The sequence below is a fragment of the Pteropus alecto genome, unplaced genomic scaffold, assembly GCF_000325575.1.
Source record: "Pteropus alecto unplaced genomic scaffold, ASM32557v1 scaffold256, whole genome shotgun sequence".
NCBI classification, from domain to species: domain Eukaryota; kingdom Metazoa; phylum Chordata; class Mammalia; order Chiroptera; family Pteropodidae; genus Pteropus; species Pteropus alecto.
Genome location: NW_006437784.1, coordinates 805,543 through 819,806, shown reverse-complemented (window position 1 = coordinate 819,806; position 14,264 = coordinate 805,543). Strand labels below are relative to the sequence as shown.

Below are 14,264 nucleotides of genomic sequence, written 5' to 3'. Positions count from 1 at the left end.
GGGGGTGGGGGTGGGGGGCTGAGTTATAGGGAATAGTCTTGATTATCGTGTTGAGAAAGGGTTGGTGGCGTGAACGGTGACGGCATTCGGAGAATGCCTGCGCGGCGTTTGTTTGTATTCGGGCTGTGTATGCACAGACGTTTTTCACCCTGTTTGCCGTCAGAGTGTTGTACCAGCGCTTGGGAAGGTTGTGGGTTTGTCCTTGCTTACATTGCATAATCTGCCCACTGAAATATTGGCAAGGATTACGGGTTGATCTGGGAATGTGCGCGTATGTGTGCAACCATTTGGTAATTTTAGCGCAGCGTTGGATATTAATTAGATCGTTATTTACATCTACAGTACGTCCCAAGTACATTTTTAAACACTCCTACAAAACGTGAAAGGAGGAATTACTCGAGTTGAATTCTGGTCTTGGATACTACCGGGGTTCGCTCCTTAGATGTTCTGAGCTATTATTTTTAAACCTGGAACGAACCGTTGTGACGCTTACCTCCCCACCTTCCTAATTTTAATGCATTCCATGCGATCAGCCCTTTTCCTCACCTTATTGTCATTGCTTTTTCAGACACGACTAGACAGATCACATAATAGTTTCCTGGAAATGTTGCATTATGTAACTGCCGAATTTGCTGGCAGTGAGCATAGGAAGAGGGAGCTAATTACGTGATTTTATAATTTTGTTACAAAGAAAGTAGGACAATCTCAGCCTTTAAATGTCACTGTAACAGTTTCTTTAAGGTTATTTTAAACAGGAAAGTAGACAACCGGGTAAGCATTGAGTTTGCTCATGCTGCCGAATGTCTTTTGCCCTAAATGAAATGTGTGTTCTTCTAAATTTAGCCCTAACTATCACATTTTAACAATTGTGGCCTCGCGATGCTATTTCGGGTGTTTTCTCTGGGGCTGTGTGCAAATACAAGTTCAAGGCCATTTGCTGTAGTTTTAACTCCACGCCTTCGGAGGCCTTTGATAAGATTATATTTTTAGGAAGGCATTTCACAGAGCCCGGTGATTTGCTGGATGCTGACTTCCATTTATCTTTTTAAAGGATACTTTAGGAAAGTGCTCTTCCCTGAGAAAGCAGGGCATGGCCAAGTGTCATCTTCTCGGCTCTTGTAAATAACAACAGCGAATGAGGTCACAAGTATTTGTTTCACATTGTATTTTTTTCTCCAGACCAGATATGACTTATGGGAAACAAATATAGGTTAGTAGATTGTATTTTTATCTGGATAACCTAGTTTTATTCATGTGAGGATAGATGAATATATAATGTACCCAGAATTTAAATTTCTTCCTGGACTCTTACGTAGTATAAGTATGTGTTCATATGTATGTATATGATGGTGTGTATGTATATATATCAGATTTCTTCCCCCTAAGGTAACAAAGTGCAATGTTGTGGGGTTGGGGCAAAGGTATTATAGAGATTCACCACTGGAACAAACTATATTACCTCAAATGATTGCAGTCGCTTTCCAAGAGGCTAATATTGCTCAGGCCCCCCCGACGTCAGACCCCGACCTACTTTGGAGTTCGGACTGGGAGCCCTTGGCTTGCAGGGGTCCACGTACCGCTACCTTCCGATTGCGACCTTCGGTGGCGCGCGGGTGCCTCCCGGCGCTCCCCATTCTCCTGCGGGCCCGTGGGGTCTGTGGGGTGTAGAGGTGGCGCGCGGGGGCCTTGGGTCGGCTCCCGGAATTGCCCTGGGCGCTGCTTGGACTGGGGCTGCACGAAGGCCTGCGCTCCTCGCCCCCTCCCCACATTCCTTTGTTCTGGCGCGGGGGTCCTGGCGGTGCCGGGGCCGGGCTGCACCGCCCACTTGGCTGGGGGCGGGTCTCGGAGAGGCGCGGTGCGAGTGCGCTAGGGGTTCTCTGGGTCGAGGGAGGGGAGCAGGAGAGGCGGGGAGGGGAGCCAGCGAGGTAGGGAGCGGAGCAGGAGGGACCCGGGCGAGGCCGCACGAAGAGGACAGCTCCAGCGGCCTGCCTCCTCATCTTCTGCACGGTGAGCCTCGGAGCACTGTAAGCACCTTTGTTCCGGGAGGCTGAGGCTTCATTGTATTTCGGAGCCGAGCGCTTTTGGATTCGTGAAATGAAAAACACCTAAGAAAACCTCCAAATGCCAACAGACCACACAAAATGGGGGTGGAGACTCTGCAGCCTTGATGGTGTTGGGAAGGAGGGCCCCAGTTTGAGTGTGGCTAGTAAAGTATATGTATTTTTTTTAACCTTTAGTTTATGTAGTCAAAGGCTAGAGTAGGGAGAGTTCGAAACCCCCGAGTTCAAAATAAAACAAAAATCAAAACGGCCACGCAGATATCGTGGTCCTACTGTAAGAGTACAGTACTTTCATCCTCGCACAGACACGTCTGGCATTGTGCTTGGGCAGTCATTCGCAGTGAAGCCAGGTTGACATCGCAGACGTTCTCTGAACGCGCATCAGTGCAGTCTGATGAAAAGTTGGCTTCTATGGGATCATATCTCACACCCGTCTCTTAAAGTTTTTCTATTGAGTTTTGGGCCACAGTCAGTAGTTAGAAAAATCCTGGTGAAGTGCAAAGAGCACAGGCTCTGGGTTCGGAGGAGCTAGGTCTCAGACCTCCTGCTTGTGATCTTGAGTGCTGTCCTGATTTCCATGGGCCTCCAGTGTAAGCGGAGAGAATAAAACCTGTGGAGCTGGGCGGTAGTGAGGAGCTCCGTAAATTCTTCCTGTATAATTTCCAGGGAACCATAATTTTTTTTAGTAAAGATATTCACCTTCTTTTTTCTCGGCCTAAATATCCGTGCAATGATAGTAAGGACTGACACTTATATTAAGCCTATAATTAAAGATCCTTCTTGAAACACTTTTTTGTTCTAATAATGATTAACTCTTTTTCTTAAAGCCCTTTGCCATTTTGTTCAATGGTAATTAAGTATGAAGGAAATTCTTGACAGGATTGCAGAACCTCAAACTTCCCAAGTAATTGGGTTAATGTTTTGGGGAACTATTTGAAATAACAGAGGTGTGTTGATGGTGGCAGGACAATCTGCATCTAAACTTCTGTGGTCTAAGATCTGGGAGGGAGTTGTGTATAGCCCATAATGTTGAAATTGCTGATGTTTGACCCCTTTGACTAATACAGAAGAAAGTTTCATTTGGTTTACCCTATGCTTGTGACATAGGGCAGTGCTTCACTAAATATCATGAGAGGCTAAAAGGGCTTAGAACTAATCATCAGCATCATTGCCTTGGTACTGCTCATTCTTTAGAAATGAATGAAGAGCTGATATTAACTAAACACTTACACTGCATGTGCCAGGCACTGTGTTGAGTGTTCTTTCATCTCCATTTTATAGATCAGGGAATGGAGATGGAGAGAAATTGATTAGCAGTCTGAAAACGGGATGGGGGCCATGCTAGTAACACCCCTCTTATATCTCTCTTCCTTGGGTGTAAGTGCAAGCTCACTGTAATTTTTGAAGCAATTTCCTTTTCTGTGTTAAAGGCTTATCTTTGCAAAGTTCATTTATAACATGACTGTGATGCAATAATCTGCAAGTTTAAACCCTTTGTTAGAGCCCTTTCCCGGGTTGAGCAATGTGCCTGACTCACCAAGCTGAGTGGATATTTCTAGTTGACCTTGCTGTGGTCCATAGAGTCAGTTCCGAGACGTGACTGTGATTGCAGCATGGAATGGAAAAGGTGCAGTCATATTGCCTGGCCTTTATTTTTACCCAAGCTAAAATCACACATACTTCATTATTTCCATTGTAATCCAGATGGCATCTTTGCTGTTAAAAGTTGTTTATTTTTAATTTGTATTGAGGAATGAGAACACACTTGGGATTCAATTCAAAATATGACAGAAACAATGTAATTGAAGTTTCCCTTAATATTCATCTCTTGTTTTTGTAAGGTAGGCCTGTATTTCACAAGGTTAACACATTGTTTGATATCCTGTTATTTTTCTAAATTATACTTGAGTTGATTTTTATCCAAATCAGACTCATATGAGAATGTCGAAAGATGTTGACCTTTGATCACAGACATTACATAAGAGTTTTTCAGTTTCAAAATGAAGTTGTATTACCACCACTCCCAATTATCTCTCAGATTTCTTTGCAAATAACTTTTCTTGTAGTTAAAACTGTTTCTCATATGGTTTTAATTAGAGAGCATAAGCTTGTGTTTATGATAAGAAAGTTTAGTAGAGATTTACTAGATGCCTTTCCTAACAATTTGTGTGATTTCTTTGGATTCAGAATGATGTTTATAAGCCTTTAGTTATAAGAACATGGTATGTTTTATTAATTAACTTTCCAGGGATCTTAAACTGCAATTAAGTAGCTATCCAATAAACACTAAAAATAAACATTTTTAAAAACCTGTTCTGTTCCTAAGGCACATAGTAAAGCAAAATGACATTTATAATCATCTCATTGGGAAAGAAAGTAAAATTAAAAAAGCAACCAAAAAGTCAAGCTGAAGAGAATTGGAATGATCCTTCACTATAATTACAAAATTCAGGAACTTTCTCCATCATATCCTCTCCCCACCCACCTCCTGCAGCCACATTATTTTTGCCATTATTACTCCTTGTTGCCTGGTTTTGGTATTACTTACCCATTGCAGAATTTCCTATAACTAGGTTACTTCTTGATTGTTGATGTCTCTTAAGAATTCAGCTTAGAGTTGCTAGATCGATAAATCATCTTCCTGAAAGTTTCAAGAAAACTAATGATCCCCATTTTGAAGAGACTGCAGATTTTAAAAAACTATTTATTATTCCATTTCCCCCACCCCTCAAAAAATCCTCTCCTTCTTTAGTGAGAATGGTTTTGTCTTGATTTCTGAAGTCCTACAATTGTGTTAGCATCATTATGCTTACTCTACACAGTCTTCAGAATATTTTCATTGTTCACTAGCTTACAAATACTGGCCTCTTTTATAAAAGAATGTTAAGTTATACTGTTTTATTTCAATTCCTTAAATTATATTACTGCTATGATGAAATACAATGTTGTCGTTTATTAAGTTTAAATCTAATTTCCAAGTAGTCCTTTGTGGAGGATGAAGAGCAAGAACTTGAAATATTTTCATTCATCATAAACTTGATCAGATTTTGACCCATTTATTTACAGATGCACCCAAATAGAAAAAGTGGGTCAATTTGTTGCTATGATAGGATAGATTTTGGCAAAGCATGAGAGCATCTGTTTATGTGTTTGTATCTCTATCAAGCACACATTTCTCTCTGGTTTTAGGGTTAAAATCTCTTATTAAAGACAGAATTATATTATTAATTGGCACTTGGAGAGATTTAATATAGTTTTCTTAATTAAAAAAGCCTTTTTTTCAGCTTGTTAGAAAATCCTCTTTCTTGCAACTTTAATGTTTCCTGAGTTTTTTCATTCCTCAAGCCACCCTTGATTGCACATGTATATTCTTTTTCTGTTTTTAAATACTGACTTTCATTTTTATCCATGAAAAGAAGTAAAGCATTTTATTGCAACAGTCATGTCGTGGAATTTACCCATAGAAAGAAAACATGGGTTAACATTTTGCTAGTATTAATAAAGAGCTGTGAATTGATTAACATTTTTTCCCCACTAAAATGGCACTTATCTCAAAAACAAGCAACTGGCCTGCTTAGTGGAAATGGCTTATAGTTTCACACAAAAGGATTTTTTTGTCATTAATGGCATCTATAATATACCTCTGAGGGAATAAACAGCACGTTCAAGAGAGTAGAGTAAAAATGAGATAGTTTTATATAAATGTTTTCATATTATTTTGGGGCACATGAAATAGTATTTCATCTTTTGTTGATAAGATTTTAAAATCAAAGTATATAAAAGAAGCAAATTGCAATAAGACTTCTCCTTTAAAGAGATAATTAATAAGAAAATTTTCCCATAGTTGATTTTAATGTCTGTTAGTAAGATTTTAAACACTTGAGACAAAAATCTTTCTTGTTTTCTCCTTTTGTAAAGAGTTCGAATTGTCAACCATTGTTTCTCTCTGCCAGGTGTGTTGGAGACCAGGGAAGATACAGGTCTGATTTGTTGTAAACATAAGTTAATGAGGTCACTCCTTGAGAAATTTGGTCTAGAATTTATTGTAATGTCTTATTCTTTTAGAGAATTTTCTAAACCACATTTAAATCTTAATTAAAAGCAATATTTAGATCATCTGACTTAAGTAGACTTTAAAACTCCAGGCTTATGAAAGATAACTCCTGCCAGTAGAAATAGTGAGATGTACTATGAAAAAGCATTAATTAGTGACAGCACGTCTGAATTAGGTATGGGAAAATATGCCTATTGGAATATAATGACTCCTGCTCTTAAATTTTTCTTTTTGTGTTTTTAAGAAGCAGCTGTATTATCTAATGGGTGTAATAAAGCTGATCATGCCGAATACACCCACATCATAAAATTGGCATTTAGCGTCAATTACTCACCAAAAGGAAACTTCAGTGGTGACTGATATAGTGCGTTGTGTTGTTAGTGGTGATCTGAATACATGAGGCAGAGGTGAAGTGATTGTTAATAAGGGAAAGCTTTGGAATTTCAAATAAAGTTATAAGTTGAGCATAAATAGTGATGTTTTTAGAAGGCATTGTAAACTGCCTTTGTGTTTGCCTTAATTTAAGTTCATTGCTGAGAGACATACATAGATTCTAGGGCCCATCTCTGCCCTCAACTGCTGTGTGATCTTGGGAAAGTCACTCAGTCTTTCTGTGTTTTAGCTCCCCACCTCCATATTGAAAATGGATACATTTTTAGTTTTTTGGGTTTTTTTTGAAAAAGCACAAGTGACAATGTCCATAGTTGATTTTTCTTTTCCTGTATTTATTTTAGCATAAATAAGATTGCCAGGATATTAAAATTTCAACAGCAACATGAAAATTTAGAATGTTTATATACTCTCAGGATATAAAACAAGTCTGAGAAATTTGAGAAAAGTTCTAGGTGTGGTACCTTTGTTTTCTTAAAGAAGTCTGGCAGCATCTAATAGTGCCTTACTGTCCCCAAAGTAACTTGGCAAATGGGTATATGTTTCTCAGAAATGAGAGTAATACAGAAAAGGGTTACACACAGAACATCCCTCTGCAAGTTAGAAGTGGATTGGAGTCAGTGTTGGGCTGGAGTCTTAACTCTGCTGCTTAACTAGCTGTGTGACACTGGGCAAGTTGCTTAACTTCTCTGAACCTTAGTTTTCTCATCTGAAAATGGTTATTGTGAGGGTAATGAAATGACAGGCTCACAGTGCCTGTTGCAAAGTAAGTATTTAGTACATGGCATTTATTATAATTGTTTTTGTTTTTCTCACCAAACCAAGATAAAAGCAATGCAGCTAGAAACAATAGGATTATATGCACCAGACCCTCTTGTTAGCATCACTCTTCGCACACCCCTTGCTTCCCTCTGTATTCTTGAGTCTCTCCCCCACCTTGACTCGTGAGTTTGGTTTTTCCCTCTGTCTTTGTGTGCCCCCAGGCTGGCTCAGTGCCTGGTACATAGTAGGTGCTCCATATGTGTTGAATAAATCAATTAACAAATAAGAGAAGCTCTCTGTTAACAAGTAAAACATCTTTTTTAAAATTTACAAAATAATAAAGTATCAGAAAATTTCTTTTGGTTACAGAACTCATATAAAGCAAACGAGTGACTGACAATCAGCTGTTGAACAGCTTATACGTTCAGTTTGTTGCTAGGACACAAATATATTAATTTGTGCCCTCAAATACAGCAGGTCCTCCAGTAACATTGCATTCAACATTATTTTGTCGAGATGCCATATGTTCTTAACTCTTATTTATATCAATTAGCCTATAGTAAAATTGGTTTTGTTATATATTATTTCACATAAAGTTACAGAATCTATTGAGGACACTAAGTAAGGACTTAACTATACTTTGCAATCCAATTGGACATACAAAACAAAATGTAGGAAGATACACAGTGTACAGAATGTCTACCTCTCTATATATCATTTCACACTGCTGATAAACTATTTTCAACAATGTAAGATTATTTTATAAATAATGTTATAGAAAATATCCTAAGATAGTGTGTGGTGATTTGTCAATGAAGTCATAGAAGCAGTTAATTTGTGCAGATGAGGGAATAATACCAGATTCTAGTACATGTAGTAAAATGCAAATAGGTAGATTAACTAAAAAAAAAAGTTTTCTGCAGATTTGAATGTACCAACAAAGTTGTAGAGGTGATAAAATGGACATAATATACTTAAATACTTAGAAGAAAGGGGTTGAAAGGTTTTAAGATAAGTGGGATATTTTTAATAAATGGAAGTAGAATTGTTTTCTCTCTATAGGCCTTGGCGAGGACTTTAAGGGGATGGACTTAACTGATTAGGGAATACAGATCCTTAATAGGAGGAAAGGATCCATTCCACTTAAAGGAAAAATGGACTTTTGTGGCAGACGAAGAAACCTTAGTGGAAATATAGGAAGTAGTGCAGTTTTACTAGGTGATAACTAGAAAGATTACCTTTCTATATCATCACTGCCTGCTGTGGCAGACTCTTTGCCTTTATTTGCCATTAAAGTTTGATTATCAAAAATAAACAGAAACTTGGTATTAATAATCACAAGTTTCTCTAAGTCACAGCTCAACGTTTCCATGTTGACTCAAGACAAAAACATAGCATTAAGCCTTTTTCTTTATGATCTTGAAATTATTGTATCATTCCTTCTATTCCTTCTGGAGTAGACGCAAGAAGGTGGCAGTCTTTTCCAATTGATACAATTTAACTACATTTCATTAGTCCTTATAATACTATGCATGAGAAAGAAAGAGTCATGTTAAACAAAAACATGACATCTTTTCAATGTGGTAGGATGGATATGCCATACATAGATAGTGCTGAACGAATGGTTGTCTTATCTATCACATGTCCTTTATGAAGTATTATCTTCTGTAAAATTAGACAGAGAAACTTTGTCTAGAAACACAGATCCAAAAACTACCACAAAAAGATTGTTATTGGAATCTAATATGGTTTTATTATCTCATGGCAAGTCAAACTCAGATTGTAAATATTTCATCACTGTAAGAGGAAGCAAATTGATGGTTCTATTTTTGAGTTCTACATTTTTTTTGAAACTATTAAGTAAAATGGAAAGAAATTCTTTCCAAAATTACATTCTCTTGGTTTAAAATAATTTTAGGTTTCAGGAATGCACCATACTTAAAAAAAATACTTTGAATAGTCACCGTTTGTTTTAGTCCAAAACTACTATATAAATGAAATCTATTTTTACACAATTTTCAGGACCAAAAAAGGTACTCTAGATGCTTCGCTCTTAAGTGAATGTTTGATAAATCAATTTGAAGAAACCAAAAAAAAAAAAAAAGAATAATTCTAACCTCATAGTACAGAAGCATCAGAAGAGATGGCTTTATTGAAAAGAGTCCTTTATGTTCAGGTGTGCTGAGTCACCTGGCAGAATGAGCTGGACATAATAAGCTCACCAGGCAGGCAGGGGTGTGAGGGACAGGTTTTGTCCCCAGAAGAGTCAAATTAAAACTACACTCGGTTATTTTGTGGCTTTTATTTTAGTTCTTGTAGAAATAAAAATTTAACTCCATTTATATTTTATTCCACATAATTGCAGAATTTTGTTTACTGATAGTAAAGGAGTTTACTTGGAAAAGTTCCTCTTAAGAAGTGAGCTTGTTTACCTCTCAGTGATATAAATGTTATCTCAGATTTTTCAGAAGTACCACAATATGCACATACTACTATTTTAGAACTTACCAACCAGAGGTGATCTGTCATTTCCTTCCTGTAATGTGCCATCTCAACATGCTCTACCTTGCTGGTTCTTCTGTAACAGCCTGCTTCTGTTTCTCCCTGGGGCAGGTGATGTTGGTTTTTCTCTCATTCTCCAGGACCACATATTAATTACTCTGCCAATAGGCCTCACTGTGGATTTGTTCTTTACAACTTTATGGTATAGGTATTTGGGTACTTATTTCCCTTTCAAGATCACAAACTCTGAAGGAAAACTACGTCTTGTTCAGACCTGTAAACCCTAAATGCTTAGCATAGTTCCTGTACATAATTGGCAATAATTACCAAATGGGTAACTGTTTCTTTTATGTATTGCAGGTTACTTAGAAGACCCCTACTCCATTCAGTAAGAGGAGCTGGAGAGATTTATCCTGGACAGTAGAACAAAAGGAAGAATATTGATGGATTTCAAACCACAGTTTTTAAAGCATTTGAGAATCCTGGGAAAATAATTTGTTCTCCTATACCTCATAGATAGGTTGTTTCTGATGCAGCTGAGAAAAATGCAGACCATCAAGAAGGAGCAGGCATCTCTTGATCCTGGTAGCAGTGTGGACAAGATGATGGTACTTAATTCTGCTTTAACTGAAGTCTCTGAAGACTTGACAACAGGAGAAGAGCTTCTTCTAAGTGAAGGAAGTGTGGGGAAAAACAAATCTTCAGCATGCCGGAGGAAACGGGAATTCATTCCTGATGAAAAGAAAGATGCCATGTATTGGGAAAAAAGGCGGAAAAATAATGAAGCTGCCAAGAGATCACGGGAGAAGCGTCGACTGAATGACCTGGTTTTAGAGAACAAGCTAATTGCACTGGGAGAAGAAAACGCCACTCTAAAAGCTGAACTGCTTTCCCTGAAATTAAAGTTTGGTTTAATTAGCTCTACAGCGTATGCCCAAGAGATCCAGAAACTCAGTAATTCTACAGCTGTGTACTTTCAAGACTACCAGACTTCCAAATCCAGCGTGAGCTCCTTTGTGGACGAGCACGAGCCCACAGTGGTGGCAAGCAGCTGCATTTCTGTCATTAAGCACTCTCCGCAGAGCTCTCTGTCTGACGTTTCAGAAGTGTCCTCACTAGATCATTCGCAGGAAGGCCCTGCACAGAGTGGCTGCAGAAGTCCTGATAGCAAGTTCCAAGTCATCAAGCAGGAGCCAGTGGAACTAGAGAACTATGCAAGAGAGCCAAGAGATGACCGAGGCGCCTACCGAGCGTCCATGTATCAGAACTACGTGGGGAATTCTTTTCCTGGCTACTCACACTCCCCTCCTCTACTGCAGGTCAACCGGTCCTCCAGTAACTCCCCGAGAACATCAGAAACCGACGATGGTACAGTAGGAAAGTCATCTGATGGGGAAGATGAGCAGCAGGTTCCCAAGGGCCCAATCCACTCTCCCGTTGAACTTCAGCGTGTACATGCCACAGTGGTTAAAGTTCCAGAAGTGAATTCCTCTGCTTTGCCACACAAGCTCCGGATTAAAGCCAAAGCCATGCAAATAAAAGTAGAGGCATTCGATAATGAATTTGATGCCACACAAAAACTTTCCTCTCCTGTTGACATGACATCTAAGAGACATTTCGAACTTGAGAAGCATAGTGCCCCAAATATGGTACATTCTTCTCTCACTCCTTTTTCGGTGCAAGTGACTAATATCCAAGATTGGTCTCTCAGATCGGAACACTGGCATCAAAAAGAACTTAATGGCAAAACTCAGAATAGTTTCAAAAATGGAGTTACTGAAATGAAAGACAATGGCTATAAAGTATCTGACCCAGAGAATTTGTTTTTGAAGCAGGGGATAGCAAACTTATCTGCAGAGGTGGTCTCACTTAAGAGACTTATAGCCACACACCAAATCTCTGCTTCAGACTCTGGGTAAATTACTACTGAACAAGCTCTGGGCATCTAGAGATGTCATTTGCAATAGATGAGGAAGTTTTGTATTAAGTTGAATTTTCACTGGACCCGTGATGTCATTTCACTGTAATGTTCACATGTCTGTTGGGTGTCTTTTTGTGCACAAATTATTATGAAGATTAGATTGTGTTATCACTCTGCCTTGTGTATAGTCAAATAGTCCATGCGAAGGCTGTATATATTGAACATTATTTTTGTTGTTCTATTATAAAGTGTGTAAGTTACCAGTTTCAATAAAGGATTGGTGACACACAGAATTTCTGCTCCACTGCACTTGATTTTAGAATAAAGAAAAAGCATTTTAAGTTACAAAAATAGATATTAAGTTATTCTGCATGTTACTTATTTAAGGGAGTTTTCTCCCCTGAGTAAAGGAAAACCAAAGTCTAGGTTCAACAAATAATTTATTTTTCTTCTAATTTGGCCCAGACTGTAATAAGTTTGAAAATCTTCCAAACAGAAGATTTGAGCCTTTGAGACTAATTTATTAATTTATTCCCCGTAATTTGTTTTTCTTTAAAGTTAAATTTTCTCTATAATTTTTTTTAAGGATAAAAATCCAAGTCGTTTTGCATCAGCCTGTCTTTAGTCATCTCTTTTTTTAAGTATGACACATGGATGTGGATAGTTGAGTCATTGACCCATTTTATTAATTAGAGTTTCTTTTAAAAGTGGATGAAGTCATTTTTATGTTATTATAAATCTTAACAATAACTGTCTAGGGAATTAAGCTAATTAATTTCTGTTTTTATTTAGTTTCCAAAATTTCGAAGAACACATCAGTTATCACATTCCAACATACATAGTCTGAGTATATATAATAGCTTTTTTTTTTTTTTTTTTATGATTTGTTAGCAACAAATATAAATAATAGCTCCAGTTTGGAACTCTTTATAATACACAAGTTCAGAAGAAAGCATCATTCTAAACATTGATGATAAGACCATTATGATGATTTTTCCAGGATCCGCCACTGATCTCTCAAGTGCTGTCAAACACAGACCGAAGGTACTTCAGTTTAGAAGCATCTGGCATCTGGGCGGGATGGAAGGGTTGGGTGCTATTGGTCAGACACAGCTCTGTCCACAGCTACTGTCACCAGAGCCCTCTCCAAAAGTGCCTCTTTTCACATTGAACTCTTTTTTAGAAGTAGGTGAAGGGGCTTGAGGTGTCATAGAACACATGCAGAGGAACTTAACCGTCATCGTGTAATCTGTATCTCATGGTGGCCCCTAGAAAGAGCCCAATTGTAACATTTCATTTTGGGGATCTGCAGTCTTCGGACTGCTCTATTTGAGTAAGCCTGATTTTTGATATGTTAAACTTCCGCTATTTTATATTTTAAAAAAGTGGTCCTTGGAATTAAGGCAATGCCATCTCCTGTGTCTTTTTGGCCACAGGGTTTTTTCTCGGCAATCTCCTGGCTCTTAGAGAAATGTGTTTCCAGTCTCGGCCCTTGGCCTTCTCTCTTCAGCATTTCACTAGTGACTGGGTGAGGCCCAGAGGCAAACATATCTCATTTGCCAGTGTTACAAAGCACAAGATGGCAATTAGGACCCAAAAGTGTTTGACAGCCTAGAATGGATGGAATGACTCTAACAACATGAATTATAATAAGGATACAATGTAAAGCCAGGTTCCTATGTTAAATGAAAAAGGAAATTTAAGGCCTTCTAAGTTCACAGTTGGGAAAAGAACTAAAATAACTATATATGAAGGGAGGAAATAAGCTTTAGTTCCTTGCAGCTTACCATACATGAGTCAACTCCCAGTGGAATGTTGGTTGTGGCAACACAATGTCCAAACATGAAGACAACCCTTCTGCTATACTAGGAACACCCACATTAAGAGATGCAGTAGGAAGCGTTCAAAGGCGCCCAGCAGAGATGGGAGATTTCACAGCTGGGGAATAGGAGAACATATTAAGAAAACTCAATAAACTGCCCCCAAAGGCAGTTTGTAAGAGAAAGGCAGATACTTTAAGAGAAAGAAAGAACAAGTAGACAGTAGCAAGAGAGGTAAGTCTTGAATTATTTCAAGGAAGAACTGCGTCCATCAGAGAAGCCAACTGGCCTACCTGAGGCATCTTCTAGATTAATTGCTAACATTAGCTATCATAGTGAATAAATCACTCTTGGATGCTCTTTTCTTAGTCATTGCATTATGATTTCAAGGACCTAAGGTATTGTTGGGATTGTGTTTAAAATGGTGCTCCTTAAAAATTAAAGGGTGACACAAACTAGCAATTCCTTTACATTAGGAACCCGAGAAATGTAAAGTCAAATTACACTGTGATACTTCTGTTTCATGTGTGAACTAAGGAAAGACTGCCTCTCCCTTCCACTCAGAGTTCTAAAAAATGATATAAAATGTGTTCAAAGCCAAATAAATCTGTAACTACTCAAAACCTAAGACACAGTAGCCTTAGAGTACCAGAAATCTTAAGAATTCCCAGAAAGGTGGCTGTCAGGTGGGCCTCCATGGGGAGGAAAGCTGCAGCTGGGGAAAGAGATGCCCTCTGAGGTCCAGCTCACCACTA

General features: G+C 38.4%; 1 protein-coding gene across 1 annotated transcript in view; it reads left to right on the top strand.

Moving 5' to 3' along the window:
* The window catches only part of NFIL3 (nuclear factor, interleukin 3 regulated), a 13,947-nt gene extending 1,965 nt beyond the window's left edge, over positions 1 to 11,982 (top strand). The window contains exon 2 of the mRNA XM_006914928.3: positions 10,129 to 11,982. Coding sequence (XP_006914990.1) covers positions 10,299 to 11,687 — 1,389 coding nt within the window. The 5' untranslated portion in view covers positions 10,129 to 10,298 and the 3' untranslated portion in view covers positions 11,688 to 11,982. The remainder of the gene's footprint in view (positions 1 to 10,128) is intronic.
* Positions 11,983 to 14,264: the final 2,282 nt, after the last annotated feature.